Source organism: Balearica regulorum, chromosome 3, assembly GCF_011004875.1.
Source record: "Balearica regulorum gibbericeps isolate bBalReg1 chromosome 3, bBalReg1.pri, whole genome shotgun sequence".
Taxonomy (NCBI): Eukaryota; Metazoa; Chordata; class Aves; order Gruiformes; family Gruidae; genus Balearica; species Balearica regulorum.
Genome location: NC_046186.1, coordinates 83,723,188 through 83,737,905, shown reverse-complemented (window position 1 = coordinate 83,737,905; position 14,718 = coordinate 83,723,188). Strand labels below are relative to the sequence as shown.

The 14,718-nt window shown below is 36.0% G+C and overlaps 1 protein-coding gene across 2 annotated transcripts in view; it reads left to right on the top strand.

The window, feature by feature from the left end:
- ERO1B (endoplasmic reticulum oxidoreductase 1 beta) overlaps positions 1-13,657 on the top strand; it is a 35,372-nt gene extending 21,715 nt beyond the window's left edge. Inside the window, exons 7-16 of one of the 2 annotated variants that reach the window (XM_075748746.1) lie at positions 1,130-1,250; positions 1,341-1,387; positions 2,542-2,553; positions 3,377-3,403; positions 4,848-4,940; positions 5,225-5,348; positions 6,200-6,269; positions 7,418-7,504; positions 8,966-9,099; positions 9,985-13,657. In XM_075748746.1, coding sequence (XP_075604861.1) covers positions 1,130-1,250; positions 1,341-1,387; positions 2,542-2,553; positions 3,377-3,403; positions 4,848-4,940; positions 5,225-5,348; positions 6,200-6,269; positions 7,418-7,504; positions 8,966-9,099; positions 9,985-10,045 — 776 coding nt within the window. In that variant the 3' untranslated portion in view covers positions 10,046-13,657. Of the gene's footprint in view, positions 1-1,129; positions 1,251-1,340; positions 1,388-2,541; positions 2,554-3,376; positions 3,404-4,847; positions 4,941-5,101; positions 5,349-6,199; positions 6,270-7,417; positions 7,505-8,965; positions 9,100-9,984 lie in introns of both variants that reach the window. The other variant, XM_075748745.1, reaches the window with a different exon arrangement.
- The last annotated feature ends 1,061 nt before the right edge of the window (positions 13,658-14,718 follow it).

Genomic DNA, 14,718 nt, shown 5'->3' with positions numbered 1-14,718 from the left:
CTGAAGTGACCAGGAAGTGCAGGAACTGCTTAGGTTAGCCATGCTATCAAAGAAATAAATAAAGCTGTAATTTGACTTTGTCTCGTCTGACACTCACTGTGTTATTGTGCGTCTCATGTCTGTTTCTTTTCTTTGTTTTTGCTACTACTGCTGAAGGGATGCTTAACTGCTCAGGCAGAATCATCTCTTTTTAGAGTAGTTTTCACTCTCTGTTTCTGTGGCTTTTTTTGACATCTGAGGAAATACTCAGTGGCACTGCTTGGCCTATTCCTATCAATATGTCTCTGGACTACTGGCTTGTATTGTATGTGGGGTTTTTTAAGCATGAGTTGCTCTTGACCTAGAATTTCAAAGACGAGGGAATTCTTCCTGTTTTTTACCGGTTGTAGCTCGAAACTTAAGTTTCTATTCATACAGAGTTTTCTTTGGATACATTGCCTGAATTTGTTTGTAGTGAACTTTAGAGATAAGGGTGTAACTTGCTGAAATGCTGCTTAAATAACATGTTTCTTGCTATAACCAACAGAGCGTTCTGCGTTCTGCAATATGCTGAAAGTTTGTTCAATTAAGCAATGTGATCCAGACTTTCTGCCGGTATACAAGGGTGTGTGGCAAAAACGGCATTTAGCTAATAAACATATAATATTTATCAGCTACAAGATGCACTTGTTTGACCTTGTCTTTATTAAGAAGCCTATGTAGCAGTATACCCATTTCAAAAAAGCAACCTCCCCAACCAAATACTGCTGAACAAATAAACCCTGAATTTGAAGCCCATTTAAAAAAAAATGCTGTTTATATCATAGCATAGGGTGAGAGAACACATTGCATGACAAGTGTTTATAATGGAGTTGAAGAAGCTATAGAGAAGGTGTTCAGACGTTCTGGAAATTATGGCCACACAAGAGACTTCGGAATAAATTATACACTTTGGGGCTTTCTATTTAGTGTGTATATTGCTGTATTTTTATGTACAAGGCATTTATAATCCAACTGGAAGGCAGAATAGTATTATATGAGACTTCTTATTTATATATAATTCTGTGTGACTGTGGGGTGGGTTTTTTTTTTTAATTAAAGCTTTTTTAACTATTGAGTTAGAATATGTAACAAAAGGTTTCCTATTTAGATGAGAGATCTCCAGATGCACAGTATGTGGATTTGCTGCTGAATCCAGAACGTTACACTGGATACAAGGGGCCTTCTGCTTGGAGAGTGTGGAACAGCATCTACGAAGAAAACTGCTTCAAGTAATTGAGAGGGAGAGAAAGCCTATTTCTTATACTTGCGCTTCAGTTTAGCTTAAAACTGATTGTTGTGTTTTCTAACTTATTTTCTAGGCCTCGATCTGTCTATCGTCCTTTAAATCCACTGGCGCCTAGTAGGGGTAGGTCTTGCCTATTTTTATTTTCTAATGCAGTTCTTTTAACATAGGACTATTGTAGTACGAGTGATACAAATAGTAATCTTCAGTCTGTAGGTGTGCTTTCTGCTTTTTTAATTTCCTCTGTAGAAGTAGCTGTCTATTTGCAATATTTAGACTAAGGTTTGTGATACTTGATTACATACATGCTTAATCTTATGTATGTGAATAGGCTTATTAATGTCAGAGGAACTAACGTGAAAACTGAAGTAAGTCTCAAATTGTTTAGTAAGTGTCAGTAATTTTCCAGTGTGGATGGGAAGCAGTTAAAGTTGATCAAAAATTTCAGCACTCTTGTATTTGTCCCTTGGTTGTTTTTTTTTTTTACTAGAGCATTTAATTTAATCGCTTTACCTCATAGTCATCCTAGTGAAATGTAGCTGTACATTTTCCATCCATACTATTTTGTGTATTACAAATGTACAGATACTTGCATTATTTGAAGACGGAGTGGATACTTAGGAAGGTTTAGTTATCTGCAAGAATGTTAAAAAATAAAAAAACAAGCAAATTATGCCAATGACTTGGGTTTTCACTTTTCAATTACAAATTGAAAACTGTAATCTGATGTTCCAAGTGAATTGGCTTTCCCCTGTCAGTCAGTGTGTCTCATTTACCTTAAGAATTAACTATTACGCTATACATTGAGTTAGAAAACATCACTGCACATTAGAAAATCAAGATAGCTTTTAGTAATTATAAATATTGAGATAATATGTTGCTGGTATACACAAATAAAAAGAATTGTAAGAGCAGTTTAACTCAGGGATCAGAATTTCAGAAAGGAACACTTTCAGATTGTTGGATAATGTGAACTGAAGATGACAACTTCCTAACCATCTTTCTGAAGCTAAAACGTAGCTTTCAACAATGTATAAATCAGCTGCTACTAAGATTTCAAACTCTTAGTGACTTTCATTATTATTATAATGTGTTTAGTCTCAGGTGGTCTTGAGGAGGAGGAAGAGGATGGAAAGTAGCCTATTTTTTTGTAGATTAAATAAGGTTTCTTGCACTTTATCAGTGTTTGTAGTAGAGCCTGTGTTTCATTACTACTTTGATGTGGACATTATCTTTTTAATCCTTATGGATTTATTTTTCTCCTTTTCCCCTCTAAGGAGGAGATGATGGTAAGTCATCTTATTTTGCTTGACTTGCAGAAATGAAGTAAGTATTAAAGAGTTTTGGACATCTGATTTATTCACTTTATTGCTGTTGCATTAGAGGGTAGGAAAGTTACGTTTTTATGCAGATGGTTGATCAGAAAATGTTTTTATTGGGATAGTTCTTTCATTTGGAGTAGGGGGAAGGAGTGGCTAAGAGCAAAATGCAGTTCTGTTATTGGGTCTTATCCTTGTAACAGAATATGTGTTGTGATAATGTTATTAGCAAGATAACTGGAGATGCATAAATTAAAGGATTCTTGAGTCTCCTCCAGAGCGCCATTGATACTGATGTCAGATCCCTTAAAAGAAGAGGGAGTTTTTGGTGTACTTTCGTGAATGTCCTTGATTGAGAAAAAGCATTTGGTCTGTCTACAGTGAGACAGACTTTAAGATTTTTCAGTCAACTGAAAGCTCTCAGGCAAAAGATCCAAGCCTACAGGAAACCTTCAGACAGTAGCAGTCAAAGTAAAGGCTATCAGATATAATTACGCTGAAATGTCACGTCTTTCACCAGTAGTGCATATAAACAGGCTTGCACTTACATACATTTCTGAATGCCCTGACCAGTAGCTTAGTCATGGTCATTCTCGTATTTCTCCTATTCTGACCACAACAGATTTAAACTAAACTCCCAGTTCAGCCACTTCAGTGCCTATTCTCACTTTAATAGATAAATTATTTAGCTCTATGTCCATATGGCAGCTGTTGTTAGTATGCATAGTAATATAAAGATACTGTATTGTTGAAAATGAATACTTTCATTTAACTGTATACTTTGTATTTACAGGAGAATCTTTCTACACATGGCTAGAAGGTAAAAGCTCATAGATGGGTTAATACAATGTTAAATTCACTAGAAGAAACACTGTATTATTTTTTCATCTCCCCAAATATTTTTCATAGTGTAGGCTTTTTACAAATTGTGCAGAACTTCTGAGTATCATTCAAAGAATATTTTTTTTCACAAGGGTCTCTGGAAGTCTTCTCATTCACTTAGATGGTATATTCCTCCAACACTTCAGTGTTTCATCTTTTATAAAGGGGAAGTTCACTTCAATACTAGTTACTTTGAATTTTCTGCTAATTTTAGGCATTTAAGCAGGGACATTACTAGTCGTAACATTACTAAGTGTTTCTATTAGGAAACAGCTTTGAAAAATGTTAAAGTTTTTGATGGTTCTTTTCCTACTATTTAACGTAACTATAACGTGTTCAGAAAGCAAAGCAATTTGCTTTTTATTCATATTAAAATGGAAATTATTATTGCAGTGGTAGTAGTCAAAATTGCATTTTAGAGGTATGCAGAAAAGTAAATGAGTTAAATGTACTTGATTTTAAACTTAGTTCATTCTGTCTTTCATAAGCCTTTACTTGTCCAGTTGGAAATCTCTAATTGGTGCTATTGTAGGCAAGCATACAAATGTACATGCTTTTTAAAACATGATGTCTGTAAATGAGGCCATATCTCAGTGTCACAGATAGGTTTCACCATCAGCTCTTCCTGCATCCGTTTGTGGAGGTTGGAGTGGCAGGGAAGTCACCCAAACATATCTTTGAGAAAGGAACAAACTCCTAGATTCCAATTGTAGTCTCTATCTGTGGGTCTAAGTGGTGTTATAAGTAATGTCTGCATTTAAATTATATTTTGGCCACCCATTGCCATTGTGTTTCTTTTACGCTGTAGAAGTCTGTATCCATCAAAGTGATTTTTTTCAAGGTTTTGTTCTGTGCATTTAAATCTTCAGTGAATTTACAGTAGAGCTGGGAATAAATATTTTTGCTGTTTTCCAATGCCATAAAGTTTTCTTGGGTTCTTGATGTTTTTCTGTAAGGCCACTACTCTAATTCAGTGGTAGCTTTAATTCTAATGAGGATGGGTCACAGTATAGTTCTGGCTTCAAAACTGTCAAAATTCAAGACTATTTCAAACTTATTGCTCAAAAAAATGTAAGCATCTTATTTTTGTGTGGCAATTTATCTGTACTAATTAACCAGGTACTTATTTAACTTTATTAATTAGAACATTAAAATACTATGTAAGAAATGTCAAACTTCATTCTTAGGACTTCTTTATATAAAAAATAGGAGGTAAACTTTTCCTATGATGGATATAAGGGCTTAATAACAATGCTGAAGTACTGCAACTGTAACTCTTGAAAGTTAAACGATGCAGACTTACATCACTGAAATGTCAAAGTATTTTAATACATTATTTCCAGTATTTAGTTTGGGATCCATTTGTCTTTTTTCCTGGACAGGTCTTTGCCTTGAGAAAAGAGTGTTTTATAAACTCATTTCTGGACTTCATGCTAGCATCAACTTGCATCTGTGTGCAAATTATCTTCTTGAAGGTAATTTAACTCTAGGTGAAATTGCTGAATGAAATTCTACAATATCTGTAACATGTATTTGGTTTTTTCTGAAATTTTTTTATATATACTTAATTGCTTTATTTTTTTAAATATGTAAGTATGTTTACTCCCCTTGCCCTTTTTTTTTTATCTTTGTGTAGAAACCTGGGGAAAGCCTCGCTGGGGACCGAATGTGAAAGAGTTCACTCGCCGCTTTGATCCTGTTGAAACAAAAGGAGAAGGACCAAGGAGGCTCAAAAATCTGTATTTCTTATATTTAATAGAGCTGCGTGCTTTGTCAAAGGTTGCACCGTACTTTGAGCGTGCAGTTGTTGACCTTTACACTGGAAATGGCCATGAGGATGCTGAATCAAAAGCTCTCTTACTAGATATCTTCAAGGATACAAAGTAAGGCATAGGATTTTTTTTTTAATCAATAGTTTGAAATTCTCACTTACATTCGCAAGTGGGAGTAGATGACTTCTTGATAGGATGGGACAAGAAGGAGAATGGAATGAAGAAATTAATTTTAAGTAATGGGAGAGACCAAGAGGAATTTGTACATTTGATGGGAAGAGATTAATATTTTTGAGGTTTGAATATACCAATCTTTAAAAAACAAAATACAAAAAATGACAACAAAACCCCAAAACAAAACCAAAAAACCCCATACACAACACCCTGGGCTGTTCCCTATTTGTTGCTTTTTCTGATGCTTCAGTATAAGATGCACATGATTTATTTTGAAATGGAAAATAGTACATGTAGTCTTCTAATAATCTAGCGAGTAATCCAGCTTTTATCATAGACTTCACCTCTGGGGTTTTAGCCATCCCTTCTTCCTTCTGTTTACTCTGTAAGGTTCTTCAGTCCAGTTCCTTTGCTCACCTTCTTGCTACTTTTTGTGGTTGGTAACATGCTGTGTGGCTTCATTGCTGTCCCTAATCATAATGTTGCTAGGTATTTGAGATGTGGTCAGACAACCAACATTAAGACAATTTCAGTGCATATTAGAAAGAAATCTTGATCAGTGGAAATGGAGTGAAGAAAATTATCATCAAAACTGTAAATAACATATTTCAAGTTACAGTGATTGAATAGTAAAACTGCTACCACTCAGTAAATTTTTAAAAGCTATTCTGCAAAGACTAGGAACTCTGAAAAATATTTTATAATGATGGCATCAGTGGCTCACGAAGCTTGATGGAGCACTGTAGTTTATACCAGCATTTGGGTATTTTGCATTTTGTCTTTATTAGGTCCTTCCATATGCACTTTGATGAAAAGTCCATGTTTGCTGGAGATAAAAAAGGAGCCAAGTCATTAAAGGTAAAGCTGACTTCTGAATGACATCCAAAATATCCATTTTGGCATTAAATTGTATTATTTTAGACAACCTCTCTACCTGCCAGAAGCATACTGCTAAGACTAGAAAAGGCAGGGATAAAAACATACAGAATTATATCTGAGGCCTCTAAATCTACTTTTTTGTCAGTTGAACGCGAGTTGTTGTCCTGAGCCAAGCAGGCTGAAATCTGTGGTTTAGTGCCTTGGGTCTGCTGTCAGGACTGCAGTGAGGCAAATGAGTTTAATTGGTATTACCAGTAGATGCAATGGTGGTTTTTAAATAGAGATACATAAGTGTCTGGAAAAAAAACCCATGATGTTTGCTTAAAAAACAGATGCCTTATATAGTATAACATAATGTTATATAATAGAATACTTAACATTAGAAAAGCATGGTTCCTAGACATGGGAACCTAATGTGAATGCTGTTACTACCTAGCAACTTCCAGTGTGAATTTGTCAGATTGGTATGCACTACAATTCCACAGTTGGAGTGTGGCTCGGTAATTAAGGTCTGTTTTAACAGTTGTTATCACCTTTAATACTTAGTAGTAGTATGGCATTTCATCAGCATTAGGAAGAATGCTATTAGAAAGATGTCAGTAGTTTATCAGCCCAGTTAGTATTTTTCTGACCTTAAATATTTAATTGAAATCATCATAATTAGTTCAGTGCTGTGCTTGCTGTCACTCTAACTGAAGCTGTGAAGTGACAATCTACCCATAGCTTTGGACGGGAAATGTCTTTTGTGAGTTGTAACTTGTTTTCCTATTTGTCAAAAAGGTAGGTTGGTTCAAAAGGGATTTGAATAATGGAAGAAAAATTGGGCAGGGACACAGATGCAGTACTTACGGGTCAGAAAATTTTGAGAAAGTTGGTGGAAACTCAATATACAGAATCCAAGCATTACCCTGCATGTCCTGTATTTTGGGGGGTATTTCCAAGGAATTAACTGTTAGCAGTGGCTTGGAAACAAGATTCTAGGTTTACGTTTGTTATGGCCTGACCACATAAGGTAGTGGTTTTGTTCAGTTTTGGTTTCTAGCGGTACCAGATTAGTTAACCTTCTGTTTCTGTGAAGCTAAGAGATACTTTAAGTTAACCATTTTTATTTTGTTTTTAACTGATAGGAAGAATTCAGATTGCATTTCAAGAACATATCCCGCATAATGGATTGTGTTGGATGTGACAAATGCAGGCTGTGGGGCAAACTGCAGGTACAGTTTATTTTATGTGCATGTGTGTGGCAGGGGGAGAGGTTAGAAGATAAGCATCTATTTCAGTTTGGCAGGATGCCTCTTACCTTAGCATTCAGACTTTCTGCACATGGTTGGTTGGTCTTTGATATCCTTACCTATATATTAAAAACAGACGTCTGTTTAGTTCACTGTTAAACAATTTTTTTTTTTTTTTTTTTTAAATAATGGTTAAACAAATGTTTACTTCGTTTACTTTACTAAAATGTATAGTTTGTATTCTCTGAAAAAAATGTGTTTAAAGCAGATGCTTCACAGCAAAGTCTTACTAGCAGTCAGTAATCTTATCTGTGTTCAGCGATCAGATGAGCCTTGTAGAATCACCTGTGGGAAGCCTTCCTGGAAATACAGCACTTGCTTAATTGTTAGAAAATCCAGGATGAGATTTAGCTCCACAAATTGAGGCATAGGAAAAAAGAAATTCAGATTTTCAGTTTATGCAGAAGGCAGCAAATGAATGCAAAGGTGCACAGCAAAGCTGAAAGCTGAAAAACATTTCCAGTTTCTGGACACTTACTACTTTTATTTTATTGAGAACAAGCTTTTAAATCTCAAGACTAATGTTAAATCCAGACTGAGAATAGTTGTTACTTTGGGGTGCCTACTCTACTGCACTGCTATAGCATTATAGTTCAGTTTTCAAAGAAATTTATAACATCAAAAATTTGGTGGTCTCTGTTGAATTTCGGAGTTCTGCCTACCCTGTCCTAGTTAATGCTTCTGATATATTATTGTTTTTTCCTTCTCACACTACGTTAAACAGGGCTAGATTTCCTGACCTATAAATTCTCTTGCAGCTACCCTCAACCACTTTTTGTCAAAATCCAGTGGTTGTTTCTGTAGTCCATTAAAAAGGGGAAAAATAAGAATAGCTTCTTCTATTGTATTTCTGTATAGAAAATAGGGGTTGAATCTGAAATTGCAATGTCTGCCACTGTGACTGGAGGTGGAAAAAGCAGAAGTGTTGTGATTCCTCATAATAAAACCTAGTTTGACTTTGAAGGGGGAGGGGAGAAGAGAAGGGGAGATCAGATCCACCAGCTCCTGCCGTAGTGGGGCATCTGTAAGGTAAGGGGTGGGAGGGAGGTGGAGGTGGTGTAACAGGCATGTTTTCATATCCATCTCCTGTGGCTGAGAAGAAGAGAGAGGGGAAAGGAAGAGATTAAAAGCACTAGGATGAAGAGCAGGTATACCTGAGGAAACAGATGTTCTTAAATAAGTGAATGAACCTGGTACGCAGTTGACGGCATGCATTAGTGTCCTGGTTTGTGTGCAGTTACTTGGGTTGAGGGAGTGCCAATATGTAAGAAATGGTACTACATTTTGCCTGGATTTGTAATTTTTAAACTTTTTTTACGGTTTTCTGAGCATTCAAAGGAGTGATCTTATTAATGTTAAAACATTGGAGGTTTTTTTTCCTAGACTCAAGGCTTAGGAACTGCTCTGAAGATCTTGTTTTCTGAGAAAGAAATACAGAGCCTTCCTGAGAATAGCCCATCAAAAGGTTTTCAACTCACACGTCAAGAAATAGTTGCTCTTGTAAATGCCTTTGGAAGGTAAGTTTTTATCATTTGTGTAGTAGAAAAACCATAAAACTTCAATGTTGATACTGAAGGTCTGTGAAAACATGGTATTGTACATGTAGCTGTAGCTTTTTAAAGGCTGAGTTACAGTTAGTGATAACTGATAAACTTAATGCTGTCAAACTGAGTATGTGGAGTGTTGATTATTAGCCTTGGTCATCATTCTGTGTTTGGCTCTAATTCATGTCTTTATCTCAAATCTCATAAATTCCATCTTGTGAAAGCTGGATTAAGTTGTAAGCATTAGACTTTGAACTCCTTTTTGAACACTGACTACAGCTCTTCTACATTTTGCATTTCTATTTTAAATGTATGCGTGCGTAAAAAGTAGTGAAATGGAAGAAAAACAGTTGATTTTTTTTAACGCTAGCTGTCATTTAGCCCTTAGGCTTTTGGATTTTTGTGTATGATGTGATTATTTTTGTTGAAGCATTAGTTTTGATTAATTTTTTAAAAATTTACCCCATTCAAGTGATAAAACATTTTAACAGCTTTAAAAGATGTGTAGAACTTGCTTTGTTCTTCACGCTAGTTCTTCAGATCTTGAATATAACAATCTGTTCCTGTTTAAAAGAATGTAATAAATGTTATTACCTCTCGTTAAAGATTTTTAGACGTTTCATGAACTCAGGACAATTAAACATACATAGAAACTTTAATCCCTATAATATATTATGTAAATGTAATGGAGAGTCAGATAGTAGTTCCTTTGAGGGAAAGTAGTATCTTAAGCGCGTTCATCTTTAGAACAGAATTGTGTTCAGAAAAAAACAAACAAAAAGCCCCCATCCAAGATGATGATTTGCACTTCTGTTTTGCAGTTGACATACTAACACTTAAGGGGTTTTTGTTTTACAGGCTTTCCACGAGTATAAGAGAGTTGCAGAATTTTAAAGTTTTATTACAACAAACTAGGTAATGAAGGCTTTTGCACAACCCATTAGTGAAGACCATTTACATGACTGCGTTGAGCAGAAGGAACTGATCCTTACAGGACTCACATGAACTGATAAAAAGTAAAATCAAATACCAACTTGAATATTTATGTTTAAACTAGGAATGGTTATTAATTAGAAAAGATATTTATGAATGAAATATATAGTTTTTAAATGTGTAAATTATGCTGATCTGTTTATTTTATAAGTTCTCTGCTCACAGTTCTATTGTACTGAAACTTCATAAATTTTCTTTATTTTTTTGTCTTTGAGACAGTTATTTTATATGAAAACATATGTATCTCCACCCTGACTTGGCCTGTCCTGAGAGAGGTGGTTCACCTCTCACGTCTCTCCAGTACTGAGCTTCAGTATATTCTGAGGATCGGGTATGCTGATTCTGGCTGTCTAAAACAAAAAGGAAAAAAAAAAAACCAAGAAAAAAAAGGGCGGGGAGGAACCCAAGGAAATAAGGCTCTTGTCGAGTTCTGATTTCTTACTGTAATAATGAAACTTACTTAAAAATAGGAAATTTACTGAGCAGAAAATTTGATTTCATACTAAGCTCCTTTACATCATGCTGATACCAACATTTTTTTCCTTATGTGCTGCTTGTCAGAATTTCCTTTTTTCTTGAAAATATAACTACCTTTTCTCTGATGCAGCACAGTTGGAAGTGATTCTTCTGCAGCCCCTTGCCTACCTGCATTTGCTTGGGGGTGAGGGTCAGGGCAGGGGGAGATGGTTAATGGAGTGCTGCTAGCTGAAAATTCAGCCTCAGTCCATCAAATTCGTATCTATGCCATTTTATTTTCTAGATTGTAATCACAAGTTCAGTTTCCAGAAATTCTTTTTAATGTCTAAACTGTTAAAATAGCACATTTCAATCTTTGAGCCGTGGAAATAGATTTGCTCTTTATGGATTATGTTTTAGTGCTACGTTAAAAGGTCAGTGCAAAAATTAAGAAGTTGTTTTTGTAGTCACTTTTACAAAAAGATGCTTTTTAAAATTCATAATCACACTGACATTTAATACCGCATACTCTATCTATGCAATCCCTAACTGTATCTTCTTTAAAAGGATATTCAGCATAAAAAAACGGGTATGTTAATAACAGAACTTTCATAAAATAAGAAATTATTCACGTATCATTGTCCACAGATGTCAATGATAACTTACCATTGTCCAAAACAGAATTCAGAAACAGCACTACTGATTAGTAGCAACCGAATATTGGTTTAAATTTAAAATGAAGTAACTTCTTTTTTTTTTTTTTTTTTAAACCAGCATGTTTCAAGGTGAAGTTAGGAGTTATGAATGTGGGAAGTGCTGGTACAGTGTTGATAGATCTTTTGTTTTTAAAAATAATTCTTCACAAAATAAAGTGCTCTTAAACATTTTTTCACCCTACCAGATATTTAGTGACCTGTTTATATAATTGATTGTAACTGTATTTGCTTCCATGATGTGGTCCTTTACAGCTGAGACTTTCTGAAAGCTGGGATACGCTCTATGTCCTTTGTTTCCAGACAAGCATCAAATTTCTACCTGACTGGAAATGAGAGAGACTATCCTGCTGATACTGCTGTTATAAAAAATACTGTTTCTCAAGAAAGTAAACCCTCTTGAGTCAAACTGGGATAAGCTAAACAAAAGAGAAAAAAACCAAAACCCCACCCCCACAAAGCTTTGGTGATAGTCGCACAAATTGGCAACGGACTGGAATCCGGTCGGAAGTTCCTTTTTAAGCCAGTAGACAATTTGACATGGTGTTTGAGAAAGCTGATGCCAGTCTGGGGATGTCATGTTCTTACCCAGCAGCCTCTCTTGCCTGTGGGCACCTGCGGCTAGTCACCGCAGGCTTCCTTTTCCTAGTTAATGGAGAAGAGCAGGTGATCTCTAGGTGGATTCACCTGGCCTATTCCAAGCGCTGTATTTGCACCCCAGAGTTGATTTTTCTCCATTACATTGAAGTGGGAATCTAGGTAACTAACTCGGATGTGAACAGCTGTGTTTGATAAATGAGTTACACCCCAAGTTTCTCACTTTTCTGAGGAACTGTATATATTGAAAGTGTGGTTATCAGTTGGCCATTAATTCCTTGCCTTTTGGACTGACCTGCAAGGGCTAGAACCTGTAGGCTCACTTGTGTGAAGAATGCTGATTAGCTGGGATTTATCTGTATTGTTATATATTATAGTGCTTAAAGCTTTAGGCAGGATTTTCTAGTTGAAAAAAAAAAAAATGGTGGTGTCTGCACCACCCCAGGAAGGATCCAAGTCTTCGAATTGTTTCTTCCCTTTTCCCTCTTGCTTTGTGAGGAAAGCGAACTGCTCCCAACCTTCTTTCTGGGGATGCAACTTGCTATTTTTCTTTTTTCCACCTGTGCCTGGCTAAAATCTACGGACACTGAAGCAGCATCACATACTAGCATCACACACTTGCTCATGGGAGAGTTGAGAGATTCGGACATGCAGAGCCTGGACACCTGCTCCTTCCAACCCTCGTTGGTACAGTGCAGGCAAGGTTAATACTGCTGGGTAAGGACGTAAGGAGATGAGAAGCTTTTCTTCCTTTCCTTTGTGCCATGAAAATGCAGGAATCCAACTGAACAGCAGGCTTGCATACGGGGAAGTTCTGTTGCATTTGAAGGTACATCTCACTTGGTGATCAAATACGGAAGGCATTTCACTTCACTGTCATTGTAGCAATAGGACTAAGATTCTTCTGGTTACAAATCTAGTTGAAACAATTTTCCTGTCACCATCTTTTTTACTGTATTTGATGTACGTTCTGTGACTATGCTGCCTATGAAGTTTTGCCCTGTGAGTCAGATGACTTAGTTCTTTATATGTTAAATTAAATTTTAGAAATTTACAGATCCGTTTTTATACTAAAGAATAACGTTAGTTACACTCTCCATAACCTGTGAACTATTTTAAATTCCAGCTCCCTGCTGGAGATCAGCTTGTCAACATTGTCTGCCATTCATTTCAGAGTAAAAGTACATTTCCCTGTACAAATGACGCAGTGATTGTAATCCCAGGGGTAGTGAGAAGACAAAGACAAAAATGTTTCGTTTTTCCCAAGTCATGAAGACTTATATGAAATGGTAAAGACTTGGTGCAAACTACGTAGGTAAAACGTAGGGCGCCGTTGCTGAACAACTCACTCTTCAGTGCCTGAGGAGGAAGGTGAGAGTATAGATTTAAAACAGATTACAGAGACTTGTGTAAGCTGGTTTTCCTACTTCAACTGATGGTTTGTGCTGTATGTCATTGTATGTGCATGAAACACCCTGTGCCACACTTTCTTGAGTTGTGTTTTGATGGTTGGGTTGCCTTTATCTGACCTTGCTTTGTGCTTTTCTGGGAAATAACCTGTAATATGATGTAAATAAGCTAGATGGTTCTGTTTATAAAGTAGCAATCAGCAATTCATCACTTTACAATTCTTCCATATAGCTAGCCTATTAAAATGTAATATTTATTAAAATCAAAATCAGTGTTGGAACTGCTTACTGAGATCTAAACACTTCTGAATCTTTGCTATGTTTGAATCTATAAAATGCGAATTAAAGTATTTTCTGCTACAACTTCTTTTTGTGAATGTAGTTCTTGGGGTTTCATTTGAGATTTTTTTTTTTCTCTACCTTTCAACTATACTTGGCAGAAATTATACTTACATTACTTACACGGCAGTCATTTAAGCTTAAGATGATGAGCAGACTTTCATTCTCACTTTAATTCCACTCAAAAGAAAGATGACTGTAATGTGTGCACCTGTTGCTGTTTACAGCATACTGTAGCACATCTGCACATCAGAAATTCATGTGGCAGAATTAAAAGGTGTTTCTGTATGAGTATGGCCATATGTAGGCACTGTTTAAGCCCAATTGTTTTAAGAGGCAAAAAGGCTTATTTTGAAATCAAGTTTGGTCCATTCTGTCCCTTTCTCAGAATTGCTTATGAAATCAATTTTGTAAAACTGCTTTTAGTTTGTTTACCTAGTGGGGGGTCTTTGTGTGGAATTATTCCCCCTAAAGGGTTTCTGCAGCTTTCTGTTTCATTCCATGTGTGTATTTTTAACAAATTATCTTACTAAAATTTGATACAAGTATTTCATCCTCTGTTTAGGTGGGTAAGTACCTGCTACACAGGTGATGATAATTACAGTAATTTTAACAACAATGTGAAAAGTAAGATCTTTAAATCTCCTGTGTTTGAGAGTAGTTAATTCATTACTATGATTGGCTATAGTCAATTGCAGTTCCACTTTTTTGCATGCATACTGTGGGATTAAGCTTGTTTGAAGCGCAGAATTCACCTAATTAAGTTGTTGCTGTGCAGCTGTATCTGCTCAGAAGAAGATGTAATTCCTGCAGACGTTCCTGGCACTAGGTCTCCAGGCAGTTTTGTACAAACGTAATTGTAGAACTCCAAAGGGTTTAATAAAATTCCTGTTCTCCCAACCCTGTGGCACCTTTTTAAATCTCTGGGTCATAGTTTAATTGGCTTTTTTTCTTCAATGAATATTTGGGAAGAAGTAAAGAAATGAAGGGAAGCTCTGGAGGCCAAATGCTTGGCAGGGTGCTTCTGCCAGAGGCAAGGTTCGGGCTTTGATTTTACCAAAGGCCCCAAACCTCAAACACACGGC